The 20418-nt window shown below is 38.6% G+C and overlaps 1 protein-coding gene across 7 annotated transcripts in view; it reads left to right on the plus strand.

Annotated features, from left to right (window-relative positions):
* Nucleotides 1–20418, plus strand: part of AHI1 (Abelson helper integration site 1) — a 176163-nt gene that overhangs the window by 140838 nt on the left and 14907 nt on the right. For 3 of the 7 annotated variants that reach the window (XM_074368301.1, XM_074368303.1, XM_010965613.3), the window contains one exon: nucleotides 18846–18895. The exons of 1 other annotated variant lie outside the window; for it this stretch is intronic. In XM_074368301.1, coding sequence (XP_074224402.1) covers nucleotides 18846–18895 — 50 coding nt within the window. Of the gene's footprint in view, nucleotides 1–1948; nucleotides 14261–16253; nucleotides 16515–18845; nucleotides 18896–20418 lie in introns of those variants that run through there. 3 more of the 7 variants (XR_012508578.1, XM_074368302.1, XM_074368304.1) reach the window with 3 other exon arrangements.

Raw genomic sequence — 20418 nt, forward strand, 5'->3', positions numbered from 1 at the left:
AGGCTGAAGATAGATTAAGAAAGCAGACACGGACCTTGGAGGAAGCAGGAGGTTTTTCTGGGAAAGACAGGTTGATAGACTAGTCTTGGCTTAGAGCCAGGGTTCTCCACTGAGGGTGATGATTCTGCCTCCCAGGAGACATCTGACAATGCCTGGAGATATTTTTGAAGACATCTGCAAGGCAAGGGGTACTAATGGCATCTAGTGGGTAGAGGTCACAGATGTTGCTAAACATTCTAGAAGGCACAGGATAGCTCCATTCAACAAAGGACTGGATCATCTGGCTGTGCTGAGCTTAGTGCATTACCCCTCCGAACAGATAAAGATGCAGGTAAGCTTAAAGCATGGAAGCCTAGAAAATAAGGCTGTTTCCATGTTCTCCAAAACAGAAAGGAAGGCCCACTTCAAATGTGAGGGTCGGAGGAGTGAAGTAGGAAGAAGAGTAGTGGAGGTGAGAATACCTGTGAGGATAGCAGGAGCTCACTGGGGACAGGTGAAGAGATTCCTGAGCAGTTCTGGGAACTGCTGTTTGGACACCATAAAAATCCAGGTGGCGTCATTCTGTGCAGTTGGATTTTTTCGTCAGTGGGGCTCAGCCTCTAGGGCGTAGCAGTGGTGAGGACAGATCTGGTTTGATGCACCGCTGGAGTTGTTGTGGGTGTGACAGAGGACAAGAGGCTAAGAAACTTGATAGCATTGGTCAGAGAGGCCCTAGAGTGACACACCAAGGAGGATCAGCCCAATTGGAAAGGACGGGAATCAGGGGAGGACCGGTAGACTTAGAAAGCAAGGTTCTCTGCGAGGTTGCAGCAGGCCACCCATGCCCCAGTGGCAGCATAGGGCCAAGCAAGTAAAGGGGTTAACAAGCTGGAACTGTGGCCTGTAAGTACAAAAACTCTTTTGTTTAGTTGCTGTATCAGATGTCAGGCAGCTCAAGGTTATGATAAATTCACAGAGTTGTATAAGAGCTGAAGTGAAATCAAAGAACACGTTACTAGAATTGAGCTGGCCAAGGAGTTAGGACCCAGAGTACTGGGCGGATTGTCCTGTTGGACATTCAGATTCCGGGATGTTTGCAGGAGTTGGCATGAAGAGGACACGAATGATCCAGGAGCTGAAGTCCTTAATTCTTATGTTGGAGCAGATGTCTCAACCTTGGCTTCACATTGAAATCACCTGAGAACTTAAAAAAATAAATGCCTGTCCCCACACCCACAAATTGATTTAATAGGTCTGGAATGGAACCTTGGCATGGGTAGATTTCAGAAGCTTTCCTGGTGATTTTAATGTACAGCTAACATCAAGAACCATTGTGTCAGAGTGACCGCAAGGTCCAATGATAACAGCTCCAAAGATGAATAGAGGGTGTTGTAGCCACATGTCGAGGCACCCAAGGAGGAGTGCTTTGAAAGTATAGTAGCCTGAAATCAGCAACAGAGAGCTAAGAGGAGGCCAGTGTGAACTCCAGCCCCCGTGGTTTGTAGCTGGGTTGTGTGTGAATGAACAGCTTAGGCTGCAAAGAACTGAAATAAAACCAATTCTTGGTAAAACTCAAATATAGCAAGGATTTATGGAGATGGTTGCCTCTAACAGTATGGGGAATACAAGGGATATAGCTGAAAGGCCTGGCAGGGAATTTGACTATGGGGCAAATGCCACATATGTAATAGTAAACATTGTTTGGAATTCACCAGATCTAAGAACTTAGAAGGATGTTAATATAAATTTACAACCTAAAGGTATATAATTCACTGGGAGCTTTTGCAACATTGGCATAGAGCCACCGTGAAAGTTAACAAGATTTATAGTCTATGTCAGGAGCTGTGTAAGATGCTATGAAAGACACAGCCCTTACTTGTACTGGCTTACTGGTATTCCCGACTGCATCATGATGACCTCTGAACCTGGAGTTACCTGACCCCCACCTTTGTTTGTTCCTGTCGAATAGCCTTGAGCTAATCCTGCTTCAGCCAGAGGAGATGCAAAGAACCCTGTCAGTATCTGATTTATGCCTCTTCCTGCTGCACACGTGTTCCTATGGATAAAGACTTCCCACTCCCTTCCACGACTCCCCAGTTCTCGCTGCCTGTGCTGCTCCTCTACCTAGAAGAACTCGCTGCATCAGAGTCTTAGTTTAGACTGTAATTGATTTTGTAATTTTCTGTGTCTTTGCTTTTCACAGACTGATCTCCATGCTTAAAATAGGTCTTTGTATTCCTATCCCAACCAACAATTCTTCACATACCCAACTTTACCCTCGAGGTCTGCTTCAGGCTATCCCACTGCTGCCCAAACTCTAATTCTAATAGATCTCAAAGAACTTGTAGATATGAAAGTAAAACATTTAAAAACATAAATTAGGTAAAGCAAGGGAGTTGCAGAGGATAAGAATGCATTTAGGCAAGGGAATAGAGAAGTCAGGGAGAAGATGGAGCTTGAATTGAGCTTTAAAGTTTAAGGTACATGGATTTCTTTTGTTAAAAAACATGATTTGATCGGCTTTATCTGAATCCATGTGTTGGAATAGAATCCTATGTATCTTTCCTGTTAGGAATGTACCATGGGCATAGTTAGACAATGGTTTACTTTCCTGGGGGAGAAGCTATAAAGAATGATCTACACTTCATGTGAGAAGTCCCTGAGGAACATTCGTGTTGTCCCAGGAAACCAAAGTGCGTTATGTGCACTCTGAGCCATGACGCCAACAGCCAGCCCTTGAGAAATATGTTAACTGGGCTTCCTTGGCACCTGGTGTAGTTCATTTCTTCAGTTTAGTCTCTTTATCAGAGTATGTATGGTTTGATTTTATCAAGATCCTGCCTTATAAACTTACCACAAAATCTACCAGATGTTTAATTTCATGTGCAAGTTTTATTTTTATTATCACCTATGAGATATGTTTAAAAAAAAAAAGGAGAACATGAAAAGTGGTCTCTGATAAGTGACTAGAATTGGGGGAGGGTCCTAAGTTTGTCGGATTATAGAATTGGTGACATGGAAGGGACCTTAGAGGTCACCCCTGGTGCATCTAGTCAGCTCCTTCACTTTGTAGGTGAGGAAATGAAGATAGATCCAGAAAGGTTACAAGAGGTTCATTCAGAACAACACTCCTAGTAGGAGCTCGGGCTCCATGCTCTCAGGCCAGTGCCCTTTTCCCCCACTGCCTACTCTGCAGCAGCGGCAGACAGCCGTTACCTGCGCATCTAGCCACCTTGTCCGTCATGCTGCTTTCTCGCATCCCTGTTACATGTTTGTTTCATTGTACCTGTCTTCACGTGGAAGTCTTTAGAACTGTGTTCTCCATACTTTGTAAGGGAAAAAAAAAAAAAGAAAGAAACCTCCTCAGTAGTTTTCTTTTTTAAATAATTTCTATTCAAACTATAGAATAAGAAGTAAAATTATACCTTTTAATACCTTGGCAGCTGCTGAATCTTATAAGTTCTTCCAAGTGGAACACACCTGTTCTGATGCTAAGTGTGCCAGGTACCTTCCCACTTTTCATCTGGTTCACTGAAATGTGAGTGGGTGAGGGCAGCATTTGGCTCTTCCACCGGAGGAGGAGAAGACCAATCTTGTTAGATACTGTCTGCAATTGGCCTGAGTCCCCAGATGAATTAACCTCTAGCACAGGCATATAGGAGAATAGTTTTCCTCAAGCTCATTCCAGAGCATTTTTATCACAGTGTGCTGTAAATATGCATCTTATAGAAGGAAGAATATTGGTGCTATCAGGGAGAAAAGAAACTCAGAAGTTTTGGGGAAAAAAGTAGTGCTGACAACCTCTGTTTATTTGGGTTTATATCTTGAATCTTTTTTTTAAGGCTTTTTGCTTTTGCTAGCCTAAGCATTAACCTTTTTCATTTATTTATTTGGAGAGGAATTTATTCATTGTAAGTTGTTATTAAAATTCCTTTAAAATTTTTAAAAATTATCTTAAGGATTTATACTATAAAAGTAAATGAACTCAGCACTCATTTCTAAAGATAGTGTAAATGAAAAACAAAACTCTGTCCTGCTAATATTCATATTCACTCTTAACATTTTCTTGCATATCCTGTTAAAAATGTATTCTGCATATGTAAACATTCATGTCTTTGTTCATGTTCATTCTTTGCTTTGATGAAAATAGGATCATATTTAATATTTTTCTTTTCACCACTGTATCTTGTACATCTTTTTTATTTTAATTTTTTGAAGTATAGTTGGCACACCATATTATGTTAGTTTCAGGTGTGCAACATACTGATTTGACATTTAAATACATTATGAAATGATCACCACAGTAAGTCTAGTAACCATCTGTCACCATACAAAATTATTACGATGTTATTGACTATACTTCTTATGCTGTATATTACATCCCTGACTTATTTATTTTATGATTGGAAGTTTGTACCACATAATCCCCTTCAAATTTCTCCCAGCCCCCCAGCTCCTTTTCCTCTGGCGACTACCAGTTTATTCTCTGTATTTGTGAGTCTGGTTCTCTTTTGTTTGTTCATTTGTTTTGATTTTTAGATTCCACATGTAAGTGAAATCATAGGATATTTGTTTTTCTCTGCCTGGCTTACTTCACTTAACACAATACCCTCTAGATCCATCTGTGTTATCACAAATGGCAGGAACTGATTTTTATGGCTGAGTAATATTCCATTGTACATGTACCATATCTTTATCCGTTTGTCTATCAATGGACACCTAGGTTGCTTCATATCTTGGCTATTCTGAATAATGCTGCAACAAACATAGCAGTGCATGTCTTTTCAAATTACTATTTTTGTTTTCTTTGGGTGAATAACCCAGAAGTGGAACTGCTGTATTATAGGTTAGTTCTAGTTTTAATTTTTTGAGGAACCTCCTTACTGTTTTCCATAGTGGCTGCACCAATTTACGTTGCCACCAACAGTGCACAAAGGTTTGCTTTTCTTCATACTTCTCTCCAATACTTGTCATTTGTTGTCTGTTTGATGATAGCCATTCTGACAGGTGTGAGGTGATACCTCATTGTGGTTTTAATTTGCATTTCCCTGATGATTACTGATGTTGAGCATCTTTTCACGTACCTGTTGGTCATATGTATGTCTTCTTTGGAAACATGTCTGTTAAGATCCTCTGCCCATTTTTCAGTTGGATTGTTTGTTTGATATTAGGTTGCATGAGTTCTTTATATATTTTGGGTATTAACCCCTTATTGGATATATCACTTGCAAATATCTCCTCCCACTCAGTAGGTTGGTTGCCTTTTCATTTTGTTGATGGTTTCCTTCTCTGTGCTAAGATTTTTTATCAAGATATAGTACCATTTGTTGATTTTTGGTTTTGTTGCCCTTGTCTGAGGAGACAGATCCAAAAAAATATGACTGAGACTCATGTCAGAGTGTTTACTGCCTGTGTTTTCGTCTAGAAGTTTTATGGTTTCAGTGCTTACATTTAAGTCTCTAATTCATTTTGAGTTTATTGTTGTATATATTGAATATCTATTCTTATTAGCACAGACAGTTTTGTTATTTTAATAGTTTCGAGATACTGAAATGCCAGTTATCTTTTGTTTGGTTCCTGAAATACCCAGGTTTTTTTTTTTTTTCAATTTCTGAAAATGCTTGATTTTCTTTTTTTCTTTTCAATTTCTAAAAAAATGAAACCATGGCAGAAGAGTACCATCTACCATCAATAGACCTTTTGACATTAACACAACCAATTATGTTTTTGTATAAATATGAAGTGTATAGTAATAATTATGCATAGGAATGTTAGATTATTTCTGTGAATGTGGAGAAATTACTGTGATGTTTTATTTGTCTTTCTCTAAAATCTCATTAAATGAATAATAGTTATTGGTTTTTCTATTCCAAGATAGTTATTGAAATATCCATTATAGTTCTTCTCTTCATGTAAGAAAAGTATTTTAATTATTTTCAGCATTTTACTTAACATATACAGTCAGTGAGAGCAGGCTGGGTTAATTCAAAAAAGCTGGCTTCCAAACCAAACTGCGTACTCCAGTTATATTCAGGAACAGCTGTTTTCTTGTCTAGTCCAAAATAAGAACAGAGAACGCAAAAGCATCAGATAACACCATGGTAGTTCCTCTTCCAGCCAAACACATGCAACCAAATTTTACATTGGTAATTCTGTCAGCCTATCAGAAAAACAGTAGGCAATGAACAAGTTGCCCTGAATGTGCATGTATCTGCCTTAGTCTACAAAATACCTGATTTTCATTTACCCTCTTCATCCCAAAAGTAGACAGTTTATTAAAGCCTGGATTAATTGTGCACTATTTTCAGAAGCCACTTCATATAGAAAAAGCTTTTCCCATTTACTTCTTCTTGTACCAAGAGTGCATCTGAATTATTATTAATCGTAGGAATGACATGATTTTATTACTGTGTTAAAGTCCAACAACAAATTTGTAATAGACAGTGGTAGCAGATTTTCCAGCTACCTAAATTTAGTGTACACTAAATCATTACAATCTTAATTATTATTGCCTCCTTCCTAATGCTAAAGAGTAATATCAACTTATATCCTTTTTACTTTAGTCCATTCTGTTTATCAAATACAGTTGATTTAATCTCTAATTTATATTATATAGATAAAAATTAATATATGCTTGGATTTGCTATGAAATTTCAGGAATATTAGCATTTTCTTTCTTTATCTGAAGAAAACTAAGTCAAAATTTTAACTTATAAGTAGATTGAAACTTAAGTGCTTATTTGTGTGCCGTGAAGAACCTCAGTGCCGACAACACTGCTATGTATTTTCTTTTTCCCCATAACTTATTTCAATAATTTATACATATTTTGAGGAAAAAAGTGTAATTTTCATTTGGAAAATATCTTTTGGTCTAGAGAGGTACCATGTCCCACCGAGAAAGTGAGTGGGACCCGATGACGTGACAGCAGAGCCAGGGTCAGTCACCACACACCCACACATTCCACCCCTGACAGTAAAGCCCCCCAGAGTTCTACGTACAGGAAGTCTCAGAGCCTCCAGAATCCCTCCTGCCCCGAAAGGAACCCAGAAGGACTTGACTTTCTAAAAAGTATGGTAACCAGTTTTATACGCATTCTCCTTTCACACCACGGCCTCAGCCATTGTCCATGGCATGTGTGCCGAGTCTATGCCTTATCTCGTCCCCCCACAGCTGTGTCTCTTGCTACTTTGGGCAGTTCCCCTCTGTGTTTCTAGGACCCTCTTACCCTCCATAGAGTGAGACCCCACAGACTACTTGCCTTTTCACTTTCTCTCTCCTGGGAACAGGACCCAGATCATTTTGCCAGTGATTCTGAAATAAAGGGGCTGTGAAATAATCCCTCTGTACTCTCCATCCCAAAATGAGGTTTGGGAAATGTTTCATTTTCTTGAAGTCTTCCAAACTACCATTACTTAAAATGTATATAAAATAACATAAGGACACAGTTGTTTTCCAGTTTAGCAACCCACTGATAATTATTCACGTAGTTGAGTCTCTGACCCCATCCCCCATCACATCTCATTTTCCTGTACAAATCTTCTGAGAAAACTTGATTTAAAGATTAATATAAATTCTCAATAAAGATTTCATAATTGTTTCAGTAAACCATTAATACATGTTTGTAGAACTCCTTCATGACTCTGAGAAGGCAAACTTGGATTTTAATCTTTGAATGATGATGAGATATATAAAAGTATAAAATAAATGATGTACTGGATCAAACCAGTGTTCCCCTTGGCGCAGTACTCTCTCTGACAGTGACTCTAAGGGTTGTTCGCCAGAACAATACAATGTTTGTTCTTCATGATGTTATTTTCAAAAGTTAACCTAAATATCAGTAAGATCCCTCTTACAATCTATTACAAATCTGAAATGTGAAAGATGTTATTGAGAGAACTTCCCACCAATCATTCCTAGCCATAAATGGCCCTTTAGATAGTAGCAGAATTGATTATTATCAATCACCCTGTCTTCTGACTTGACAATCAGCAGGACCTTTTTTCAGAAGTTCTCTGATACCCTAACTCTGCTGTCCTCTTGTTTTGTCAAGCACTCCAGGGTTTCTCAACCCTGGCACTGCTGGCATTTGGGGCTAGATGGTTCTTTGTTTGGGGAAAACATGTGCATTGTAGGAAGTTTAGCAGCATCCCTGGCCTCTATCCACTGGATGCCTGAAGCACTAACCATCCCCTCCAGTTGTGACAATCAAAATGTCTTCTAGAATTGCCAGATTTCCCCTGGGGCGAAGGAGGTCTCAGTTACCCCACACCCACCCCAGAGCTGAGAACGCCTGCTCTATTTAATAGAAAAATATGTATAATATATAGTATTTTATACATATACATACATGGATATAAGTATGTCTTTCCTTAAATTATATATCTGCTTTTAAGATCTTGTGAAGGAAATTTTGTTTTTATTTTTCCATTATGTGCAAGTATATAAGTAGTGGTGTTAGAATTATGAATTATAGACTACCCTACCTAAAAACGACTTCACAAAAAGATGTATCCAGTTATGTGAGGCTCAATGTGATGAATCTATATAAAATGTCTTGAATAAATTTAGATATTTCTTGACTACCATGTATTTCCTTTGCTTAAGAAATTAACTAATGCTAATATTTACATAAACTATGGAGGATTAACTGCTGATGTTCTTACTGTTATTACGTAGCAGTCCCAATAATGTGGTCATAGCTGTCTCTGATTCTAACATGGCTCTCCTTCAATTGACATAAGAAGAGAAGAATCTTTTTTTATTTGAGTATCTTTTTTGTTCTCACAAACCACATGCACAGTGAAAGGTGTCTGAACATATTGGAACAGATTGGCTTGTATCTCTCGTTCACTAAACTTTTTTGTGCTTGATGAGTCTTTTCTTTCTTTTTACCCCGATTTCTTCTTCCCTGTTACTGTGGGTGTGTTTAAGCAGCAGCCTCTGACACACCGCTGTATCTCACACGGAGACAGAATGTTTTATCGACCCCCAAAGGTTGATGTCTCCCTTGTGAGGAAATGCTCTCGGTCCACGTCCTGCCAGCCTGCAGAGTCAACTGACTGGAAAGCAGTATCGTTCCCAAGATCACTGTAGAAAACACTCCTGGGCCAAGATCATGGAGGCTATGTTGCCCTGTCCTTAAATTCACTGGCAGGCATAGGTCTAAATTACATTTCAAATTGAATTTTTCCATATGAATAATCTTATTATCTGAGTCACATTTTTTATCACAACTTTTATAATTACTTCAAATGCCATGTATATTTAGTCTGCTATAACTGATATATGTGTACATGATAAATATCTTAAAACAAAAATGGTTTGTGCTTTAATATACATGGTTGAAGAAGACAACTAAAGAACAAATTTTAAAGCGACATACCAGTTTTGTTTAAACTAATATGAATATATATACATATGTATGCATACTGGGACAATGTAGAATAAGGAATCAGCCTTTTAGATTGGGCTGCAGAAAGGCCAGCTAGAACCTCCATTTGTTCAAAGGAATCCTTTTTTCTTCCATAATCTCGTAGCACATTGTTTGTCTTTTACCGCATTTATCACCTGCTACCTTAGTGCCAAGTTATGTATACATATATTTGCCCTTGCTAAATTATGAGCATGAGAGTTACTGTGTCTGTTTAATATTGTTTGTTGGGAGGGAAATCGAAGTTCTTAGTGGACAGCGTTGGTACAAATTGAGATTCGAATCAGAGGAAGGGAAGAAGGAGAAAGGAGACAGTAGAGGTCACAGCAGTCCCTGGCAACTAAGCAGTACTAAGTCTGCTTCAGACACACAAATCAAGAACTAGCCATAAACAGCAAGGTCCTACTGTATAGCACAGGGAACTATATCCAACATCTTGTAATAAACTATAATGGAAAAGAATATATATATGTGTATATATACACACACACACTTATATAATATATGTATATATGCATCTGAATCACTTTGCTATACACCAGGAACTAACACAACATTGTAAATCAATTATACTTCAATTTAAAAAGAAAGAAGAATTAGTCCTGAGGTCTCCTACCTTCACAAATTACTGGTTCGATATATGCGAGATTAATAGTTCTCAAACTGCTAGGCTTCAGAATCACTTTGGGCATTTGTGTAAAAATACCAGTGCCCAGACTCTACCCTAAACAAGCTAATCTTTGGGAGATATTCCTTTATATTTCTGAAAGCTCCTTTGTACGCAGAGTTACCGAATTTTGCTGGAGAATGTTCTTCTAACCTCATCAGAGGAATAATATATCTATGTCAGGCCCTTTGATTGCAGGGTATAACTTCCAGTGGACCTGACTGTGTAGCAGTCTATAAGCCATTACACATAGCCAGGTGAAACCAATGGGAGTCAACTTTCCAACATTCATATTCCCCTCAAAGTTCCCACCTTAGTACTTTACATATAGTATATTCTCAGTAAATGATTACAATTTTGATTGAGGCAGAGCTCCCAAAAAACTTCATAGATTTGTCAAGGAATAAGGTTAGGAAATGTAGCAGCTAAGGACAGTAACTTAAAAATTTGGTGGATGCACAGAAACCATGACGAAAAATATAGTCAGTTCTTGTTATTTACAGTTGTTACGTTCTATGAAGTCACCATGAACACTGAATTAGTGAATTCTAAACCAATGCTCCCAGAGGAAATACACGATTAGGTTCCTGGGAGCCTGTGGTCACATTTTCATCAACTGATCAATACTTAACCTTGTTTTATGTGTGTTTCTGTTTAAAGACACTTTATTTAATATCGTTGGTTCATTAAAATTGAACTCATGTTCTGTAACCTGCACCTGAATGAAGCTTAACCAACACATGTATTTTATTTGTGAGGCACATCAGCTTCTTGCACTTAGTCACACAGGACAGCACTTCAACACTATGCTTAGGTACCATTTAAAAAAATTACCAACAAAAATGCACAGAAGTGCAAAAATACATGACACTAAATAGACCACAGAAAGGACACTTACTTACTGCATGAGAGCTGAAGTAGTAAGACGGAGCATTAGAAACATGCAAAAGCATTAGAAGGTTCTGAAGTTCCGACCTCAGCTGGAAATGTATGCATTGGGCAGCTCAGGTCTGTCCCCACTCTGCACCAGTGCACATGTTCCGCTAGGAAAACACCACACGCATTGATTTGGGGCTTACTAATAGAGTTTAGTGAGCAGGCGAATTTGCAAGTATGGACTCCACAAATAGGACTAGCTGCAGTTTGAAACTTTATTGAAAGTACATTGTGGTTTTATAAAACCTGTAAGTCTTTATAAAGATGAAGAAGGAAAAAGTCAGACATAGGAAATGGGATCAAAAGGAAAGATGTAACCTACTACTCCTAGCATGGCTCATGCGTATGACTTTTTTCTTCTGTCCCTTTCTTCCTCTTTGGATGAAAATAAAGGGGCTAAAAATTGTTTGAAGGCAAGGATTATGTCTCATTTAAAATTGAATTCCCAGCATCTTGCACAGAGCAGGTTTACAGTAAATGTTCATTGAATGAAGGAAGGATCAGGTAAACAAATAGGAGCAGCCATACTGAGGTATTTATTAATCTTCCAGACAGAGCTGACCCTGCTGCAGACCTCAGTGGTGGTGGCGTTGCACACGAGCGGATGGTCAGCAGTACACAGAGGGCCACGTGGACTTGATAAAACTGGCAGGTCTCCTTCAGTCTCTCCAGTTTCCTTCCCTCACCTCCCATCACTTGGGAATAGTTCAGTCTCGAAAGAGGCAGGAGATGACCCAGATGATTCTTATAGTTTGCAGAATTTTTTCTTTAAAAAAGAGGAAGGTGGCTAGCATGCTGATGTTTCCCACCTTGTTGGTTATCTGCCATCAGTTTTCTCTCTCCCTAAACCAGGTCACTTAGACCAGCAGGAAATAAATGCATGGAAGCAACAGTTACTTAGCATTTTGATGCCAGACACATACAGGGCACTTGGAGTGTGTGACTTGGCATACAGGTTTTACCAGTCCCCAGGCCTGGGGGTAAACCAGTTATCCATCTCTCTCACTTCCACTCTTCTATCATTGCTAAAGAAAAGTATGTAATTGTGGTGGTTGTCTCTGTGCTGTATTTCTGATTCCCAGTCTCAGTGAGGCCCGTGATCATCTTCTTGTTCTTCCCGACTCCTTACCCCATTCTATACAGTGTCTGGTCAAAATCAGGTCCACATTTCTCAGGCTCCTGACCTCTTAGTCAAGGCTGACTTTGTCTCCTTGCTTTCTTGAAGTTACTCAATGTTAATTCCCTCAACATCTCATCTGTACTTTCTCTCTATTTCTGTAACTTCACCTTCCTTCTCCAGCTGCTTTCAGGTCTCAAAGCCCTGCCCTCCTTTCTGTGTCTGACCTCTCCACTTGTATTTTTGGTTATTTTCCCCTCCCACATTCTTCTAGCCCTCACTCAGCTGGTGATCTCCATCCTCACTCCTCCACCCCTTTGGTGTCTTCATCGCCTGCTGTTTTTCCTGGCACTGTGGTAGAATGTTGTCTGGATGGTGTAATGGTGAGTTAAACAGAAATAGTCCCTCCACTTACAGAACTTACGGCCTAATGAGTGAAAGTAACTGTAATTAATGAGTCATCAAACTATATAAGCAGTGAAAGGACAGTGAAGGGAAGCTGTGAGGCCTTGTGGTGAGTAGTAGATGGGTTGGTTTTTATAAGGTATTGGGGGGGAGGGTAGTGCAGAGGAGGATCAGTTGAGGCATTAGAAACAGCTGGTGCAAAAGCCCTCAAGTGGCCAGAAATGCTCATCAGAGAAACTGAAAAACCAGCTGGTCACAGGGGGACAAGACATGGGATAAAGCACGGGTTGGAGGGAGGAGCTCATTCCAGCAGATTACAGACCATGTAAATACTCCGTACCCCAGTGTTCTGGGTCATTAACACCATTGTCTCCGCTGTTTTCTTTCCTTAATGTTTGTAACAATGCACTTACCTCTCCTTTTTCTCTCTCATTCTTTGACTTTACCTGCTACTATAATACAAGCCTTCACCAAGATGTATATTGCATTTTTTTGTTGTTTTTTTATTTTTCTCGTAACATTTTTTTTTTCTGGATTATCCTCTTCCCCTATAATTTCAAATATTCCTTTGGTATTTCAGATATCTCAAATTTTACGTCTGTAACCCTGTCTCCTGTTCTGAATTGCCCAAGTGTATTTCTAACTGCCTACTAGAAATTTTCACATAGACATCATTCTGAAATATCTGGTCCAATATGCTCAAAACCAAGTCCATTTTTAAAAACCTGGCTTTTTTCTTCTATATTCCAGTGTGTTAATGGAATCGTCATCTACCTTCCTCTTTAGGGAGTTCTCTCTTGAAAAAATAGACAGTCAGACATCAGATATTTTTACAGCATAATAGTCTTAGTGTTTTGATAGAGTTCTACATGAAATGCAGGAGAGCAGATAGAAACATCCCCTGACCTAAGATTAATGAGGTCAGGAAAGGCTTTCCAGAAGGGTTGATTCCCAAATTGAGTTTTATGGGAGGAAGTGCATTCCGGACAGACTGAACAGATCAGCATGGCACCCGGGCCAGCCTGAGTATTTCATCATGGCTGTAGTCTAGGATGCAAAGTTAAAGACAGAAAGAGCTGAGCCTGAACAAGGGGACAGGATCAGGAAGATCCTTGTATGGCATGTTAAGGAGCTGGATTTTGTCCTGAAGATAGTAAGGAACCACTGAAGGATTTAAAGCATGGAGGATGACATGATCAAATCAGTTGTTTCAAAAGCTCATTCTAGAAGCTCTGAGAAGACAAGAAAAAAAGCAGTTCTAAAGGAAATAAGACCAGGAGAGGCTGTTGTAGTAATCCACACCAAACATAAAGAGACAGTAGGGTTTGGTGACTAAATCCATATGCAGGAAAACGAGAAATCTAGGTTTCTAATGTGAACATCTTGGTGTGTAAGAATAGAAGGGGAATTTCAGTCTGAGACTCGATGTCTGTAGTACCTGCAGTAGCCAATGTAGACCTCACGGACATCTATGGGACTCGGGAGAGATTTGCTGAAAACTCGGACTTGCAAGGCAGTTCTGATGAAAATGTTTGGCTCCAAGTGCATCTGCAGAAAAACTGTTGTATTTACAAGATTTACTGAAAACTGACAATTGCCAGGTCATTGTCTGCGTTCAGGGTATTGCTTTGGAAGCCATCCATACTGGTCGAATCCATGGGAGCAGAGGAGTGTGCAGAATGAAAAGGACAGAGGGTAGAAGGCATTAAGTAAGGGTGCAAGTTTTTTTAAAGAGTAGGGGGGGAGGAGCTTCAAGAGGAGATGGCTACGAAACAGTCCCCTGCCTCTGCCTACGGCAGTCTCCATTCTCCCGTTCTTCAGTCTTTACTGCACCATTTACCTCCTCCTGGAGCTGCCTTTCTAAAATGGAAATCAGCTCATGTGATTTACCAGCTCATCTTAGTTGGTGCCTCATTTGTCTTTAAAGTCCAAATCTCATAAGTAATCTAGCTCTCATCCCTCAAAAAATTGAATAGCAGTTCTGACCTACTTTTCCTCATCTTCCAAAACACCCTCCTAAGTATGCTGCCCTGCAGACACAAAACCTCAAACCTTTGCTTACCCTGTTTTCTCCAGCTGTATAGTTTTTGTGCTACTCCTGTTATCAGAACTTCAGTCTATCCCTTAAGATAGCTGAATGCTCCCTCTTCTGTGAATCCTTGTCAAAAGCCCCCAGTACAATTCAAGGCTTCTGTTCTTTTATATATGCACATTTTTTTTAACTTTATCACAATGTGTATCTCCCTCTGCCTTATTGGTTGTATCCATGCCTTTTCCCATTAGAGTCTAAGCTCTTAGAGCCCACTTATCTTTGTATCCCTAGGTACCCAGCACCGTGCCTCGCCTCCAGAGTGGTGTTCCCTAAGTATTTGTTGTTACTGTTTTTAATTGGCACAGTTAGTATCTGAAACTGCATATCATGAATCAAGATGAAGACCTTCACTTTTTGTTTTAATATACTTCTAGAAACTGCATCTTTTTGTGGGGAAGGGGATAATTAGTTTTTTTATTTATTTATGTTAATGGCGGTGCTGGGGATTGAACCCAGGACCTCCTGCATGCTAAGCATGCACTCTACCACTGAACTATACCCTCCTCCTTTAGAAACTACATCTTAATACAGAGGAATCATTTGTCCTTAAGGAAAAGCATAATTGAAGGATTTAGCATCAAATGCAACTCACATAATAATAGGTTCTAAAATCAAAGAATCAACCCCAAACTGATAGGAATATTTTAAGTCATAAAATTATGCTCCTGAAAACAAAATCTTAGCAATAAAGAAAACCTGAAAGAGCTTGTCTAGTCCAGCAGTTTGTAAAATCTCCTCTGTAGAGCCCTAGTCTTCAGTGCTCTGGGGGATAGGGCTGGAGGGGCAAGGTGTTTGCCAGGCCACCAAACCTCACTTCACCTACAGAAATTTTACTTTTAAGTGTTTGTATGTGAGGCTTTCAAACAAAACTGTATTGAAAAACAGTTTCGCTGTTAACTCAGTTTAAACAGGATTCAGGCTACTTCTGAAATCTCGGTGACTCTGGGCCTCCATTTCCTCATCTGTAAAATACGAGCATGGTGCTGTGATAGTTCATGCTTTTATTCTGAGCACCTCCTGTCCATTTTCAAGTGAGAAACACCCCAAGAGAAGTTGAGTGGCTTACTCAGTCCACATAAAGAGTTAATGACAGAACCAAGATTAAAATTTAACCAACAGCTCTGGTTGTTGGGTTGGTTCTCTCTTTTAAAAAAATTTCTACAAAGTGGGTATGAAAAAAATTACAGATATTAATTCTTTGGAAAAGGTAGATATCAGGAGGTATATAAATAGCATGTAAAAACAGAGCTATACTGTATCTGAAGTTTGCCTTATTTAAAGCTGGTGTGCTAGCTACAACAAACGTTGATCACATTTACCTAATTTTACATTCATTCTTCAAGTTTATAGAAATATTTGGGTGAGTTGTTTGCATGGCCCATTTCTCTTTTACAAAGTTATTTATGAGTTGTTTCTTCTTGGTAAATCTCCATGTAATGAGTAGAGGCCCTGAAAATCACTCCACTAATCATTCCTCTCATGTTTGTCTCACTGCATCTGAATTTAAAAGCATCATTCCAAAGTTGTGAGGGTTTGGGAAGCAGGAGTCTCTACCTTCTTATCCTTTCATTCATCTCCTTTGCTTTGCTCATCTTCCTCTCTTCATCCCCTCCTCTCCAAATCAAGGGTATCCGTGAAGAGGAAACGAAGTCACAAAACAGCTGTCCGAGAGGAGTGTGTGGACAGGAGGGAAAGAAGGGCAGCCATGCTCCTTGGCCTTGATGGTGGGGGGTGCTCATGGGCTGATTGTCTCATAGCCTTGGGGGCTTTTTTGTTTAAAGATAAAGTGAAACCAAACAGCTCACAGAGACACCTCCTTCTTCCCCCTCCTTCTGCCTCCATGAGTAACTACCCATATGGCGTGCTGCTGCTGAGACCAAGGAATGAGTGAGTAAAGGTGTTTAGAAGTGAAGTATTGGTCCTGATTAAATAAGTGTCCTTTTACAAATAAGTGTTAAGACTTTGTCATGTGACTCCCAGATTAATTTGTGATTGACAGGATTCAAACACAGGGTAAGCCAACCTTGCATCATGAAAAAGGACTTGGATATACCCATAACAGTAATGGAGTAACACAGTAGGAAAGATGTCAGGGACAGTGTTTAATCTACTTAAGCTCAATTTTCTGAGAGCATCACAGCACCCATTTCACATGAAAAGACTACTGAAAGCAGGTTTGGTAAGACCTGCATGTGGCAATACGTTGTTACTTATTTGTCGGGGTCACAACAAACAAGGAGAAGTAGCACTGACTTAACAGAGATGTATAATTCAGTCTGATGTCTCTTCTCTCAGCCTCTGGAGTAGGCTTAAATCTGATTAGAGCCATTATGTTGGTTTTTTTTTTTTTCTTAATCCAGTTGTTTTGAAACATTCCACATACAGTCGGCCTTCCTTATCTGTGGGTTCCACATCTGAAGAGTCAACCAACCATGGATCAAAATTATTCAGAAAAAAAAAAAAATTCCAGGAAGTTCTAAAAAGCAAGACTTGAATTTGCCATGCTGGCAACTATTTACATAGCATTTACATTGTATTTACAACTATTTTCATAGCATTTACATCATATTAGGAATTATAAGTAATCTAGAGATGATTTAGAGTATACAGGAGGTTGTTAGGTCATATGCAAATACTACACTATTTTATATAAGGTACTTTAGCATCTGCAGATTTTGGTATCTGTAAGGGCGGGAGTGTCCTGGAACCAATCCCCCTCAGATAAGAGGGAGGACTGTATATACATATGTTAAGATGTTGGTCTTGCCTTGGGCAAAGAGAGAGAAGTAATGCTTACACCATGTTAAAAAAAAAAACTTACCTATAATTTGATTGCTCTGTTCAGAATTTATTTCATAAATCTAGGGGAAAACAGAAGAAATTTGGTTATAACTGATGCTTTCTGAGAGGTTTTGATGGTTTTCTTTACTTCTTGTTCTATTGAGTTGAGGGCAGGTAGACTATTCTGCAAGATGAATTAGCCCTTGAATTTAAGTTTTCCACGTGTTTGTACTTTTTTTCCCGAAACACATTTTAACTGAGTCAGATCATCTTCACTGGTGGAGAAGAATCAAGAATTGTTCTTTCTTTGAATTGGATCACTTACTACAACATCCACCTTTCACCACTATGTCTTCTTGTTATTTAACTCTTGTTTTTATCATATGCTTGATTTAAAGCTGCATAGCTAGCAATAATATCACATAACTACAGTCCAGAAAATGACAAAACCCTCTTGAAATCTTTATAAGAAAAGTTATACTTGTTTGAAGATACTCAGTGCCAAATCTTGCTGAAATCTGATTATGAAGGAGGAAATCTAAAAAAGCAAAAACAAACTTCAGTAGAGATAAGACTGGCAAAGCAGTAGTTACTCAGCTCAAGACTGAAAGAGAAAGTTGTCCTCCTCTTCTTTCATTTCACTTTGGGTATTTTTGTTTTCTGAAGTTTAAAAAATTTAATTAGGTGAATATGGTATAATCTCTTTCATTTGTATGTAATTCAAGACTTTAACATATTAGCAGTTTATATTTTCTGTGTGAATTTTAAGTAGATCCTTTCCATAGCATGTAATTATCTCTAAAAACATTTGCAAGACTATTTTATAGCAAGATTGAGTTGATTTCTAAAATACTGTCCCGTATCAAGCACTATTTTTCCACAGTATGCTTTCATTTGGAATTAATGTTCAAACTGTTGAGAAACCATCTAACACTCAGATATCATCAGGCACCACAGAAAGCACTTATTTGATTTCCTCATGGAGGTGCTGTTAATAAAGCAGATATACTGAACAAATTTTGTAGTAGATTTAAAGAGCTTTCAGATTCAAAATTTTACATACAGTTCAGTGAGTATCTCTATGAAAACAGAGTATGCTGAAAAGATTATAAAGGAAAGTTGCAATGCTGAAAGATAAATTTAGAATTTAAGTAATATGACATAGTATTACTAAACTAATTTAGGCCAATTCACAACCAACTCTTCGCCACACACCTAAAAGCTGACTCTATTTGCAAAGAGTGCATAATGGATCTGGAGCGCTGTTTCCTTGCCTTCTCATAGGAGTGAATGAATGCATTATGCTCATAGACACGTATGTTCTGCACGGGCATGCTCTCTCCTCACTCAGCCAGTTGGTGGGTTTTCAGCATGTGAATATTGCCCGTGTTGTCTTCTGAGGTTTGTGACTTACTCTCTGTTCTTCTTCTTTCACAGCAGTCAGTCAGGTCCCAGGATTTCAGACTGGGCTCAGAGTCTGTGACACAGTAAGCAGCTTTCCCTCCTAAATAATTTCGATGATAAATAGTGGTGGTGGTGGTTGTTGTTGTTGTTGTTGTTGTTGTTGTTGTTGTTGTTCGTGATGTTGGTGTTTTAAGGACGGTTTCTCCATTTCCCTCTTCATAACACCACACTACAAGTTAAATTTTGGATAATTGATTTCTAAAAGAGTTTAGATCATTTAAGGAAAATATTTTAACGATTAGACTTTGAGAATATGTATTGCAAAGTTATAAGAAATAGTACTAAATAAAATATCATGCTGAGGTATTGTTTTGTGGACCATTCTGTCATTTATTTTGTTTGAATAACATTTTGAAATGACATTAACTGAAAACAAGTAGACAATGTGGCCAAAGAAATTATGAAATGCCTATTTTGAGGCATTAAAGAAAAAAAGCTAATACCCAGAAAATTATCGTTATATATATTTTTACAAATGCTTAGTGTATTTGAGCAATTTTTGAGGTGTTAATTTTAAAATATCTCTAGAAAGTTTTTGTATTTTTATTTGGTACTTGCTTAATACATAAATAGAAAAATCCCTCTTTTACCTCAGGGAAAAAAAAAAATCAAAAGCCTTCCCAAAATACTTCCCAATTTTTATCTTTGCAGATCATTTTATACCTAATTTTAAGCCCAAACTTCATATTCACACATGACTAGCCAACTATCACATGCGTGTAACAACCTTCTTAGGTATCTGTCATGCCCTCCCATCCACCTCCACTGTCCCTGTGTCTAGGTACATGCTTACACGTGCACACAGCTAATCCCTACTGACTGTCCTTCAGGAAAATATTTGTTCAAGTTGACCTTACTCTAGACTTTGACATTTTGAAGAATGTTTCTTCCAGTTCAGAAATTCTGATTAAAATGACAGTCTAATTTACAGGAATTATCAAATAAAACCATACATTATTTCCCAAGATAATCTTTCATTCTACAGATGAAAGACAAACAGAATTTTTAAATGGTATTTTAAAAGAGTCACAGAATCATGACCTTGAAGATACCTTAGAAATTCTATATGCTCTTTGTTCTGCAGTCAGGAAGACTAAGGGGAAAAGCCTTGTGCACATTTCACAGGGCACGTTTATGTTAGCACTTGAACTAAAAGCAAGACCTAAATCTTCAGATCCCCAGACGTCTGGGGTGTGTGTTTGTTTTTTGTACTATGTTCAGTGTTATTAGTCTCCTTGGTAAGATCCCATTTTGTTGTAGATTTAAAAACCTTTCTTTTTGAGAGAGAAAAATCTACTGAAGATTATATAATTATGTATAGCCCTGTATCACTTCAGAGTGCAGTCATTCACATTATCTCACCATTTCCCTGCAGACCAGCATTCTAACCCCTCTTTTACATGTGGAGAAACAAGATCTGAGAGATAGTGAGAGGCAGACCCAGTACCAGAACACAAATCCCCAGTTTCCTAATCTGCTCTTCCCATGCCTTCTCTCTGCTGTCATATGATGCAAACACACATCTCAGGTCTTGCAGGTTTTTGTT

Source organism: Camelus bactrianus, chromosome 8 (genome assembly GCF_048773025.1).
Source record: "Camelus bactrianus isolate YW-2024 breed Bactrian camel chromosome 8, ASM4877302v1, whole genome shotgun sequence".
Lineage (NCBI taxonomy): Eukaryota > Metazoa > Chordata > Mammalia > Artiodactyla > Camelidae > Camelus > Camelus bactrianus.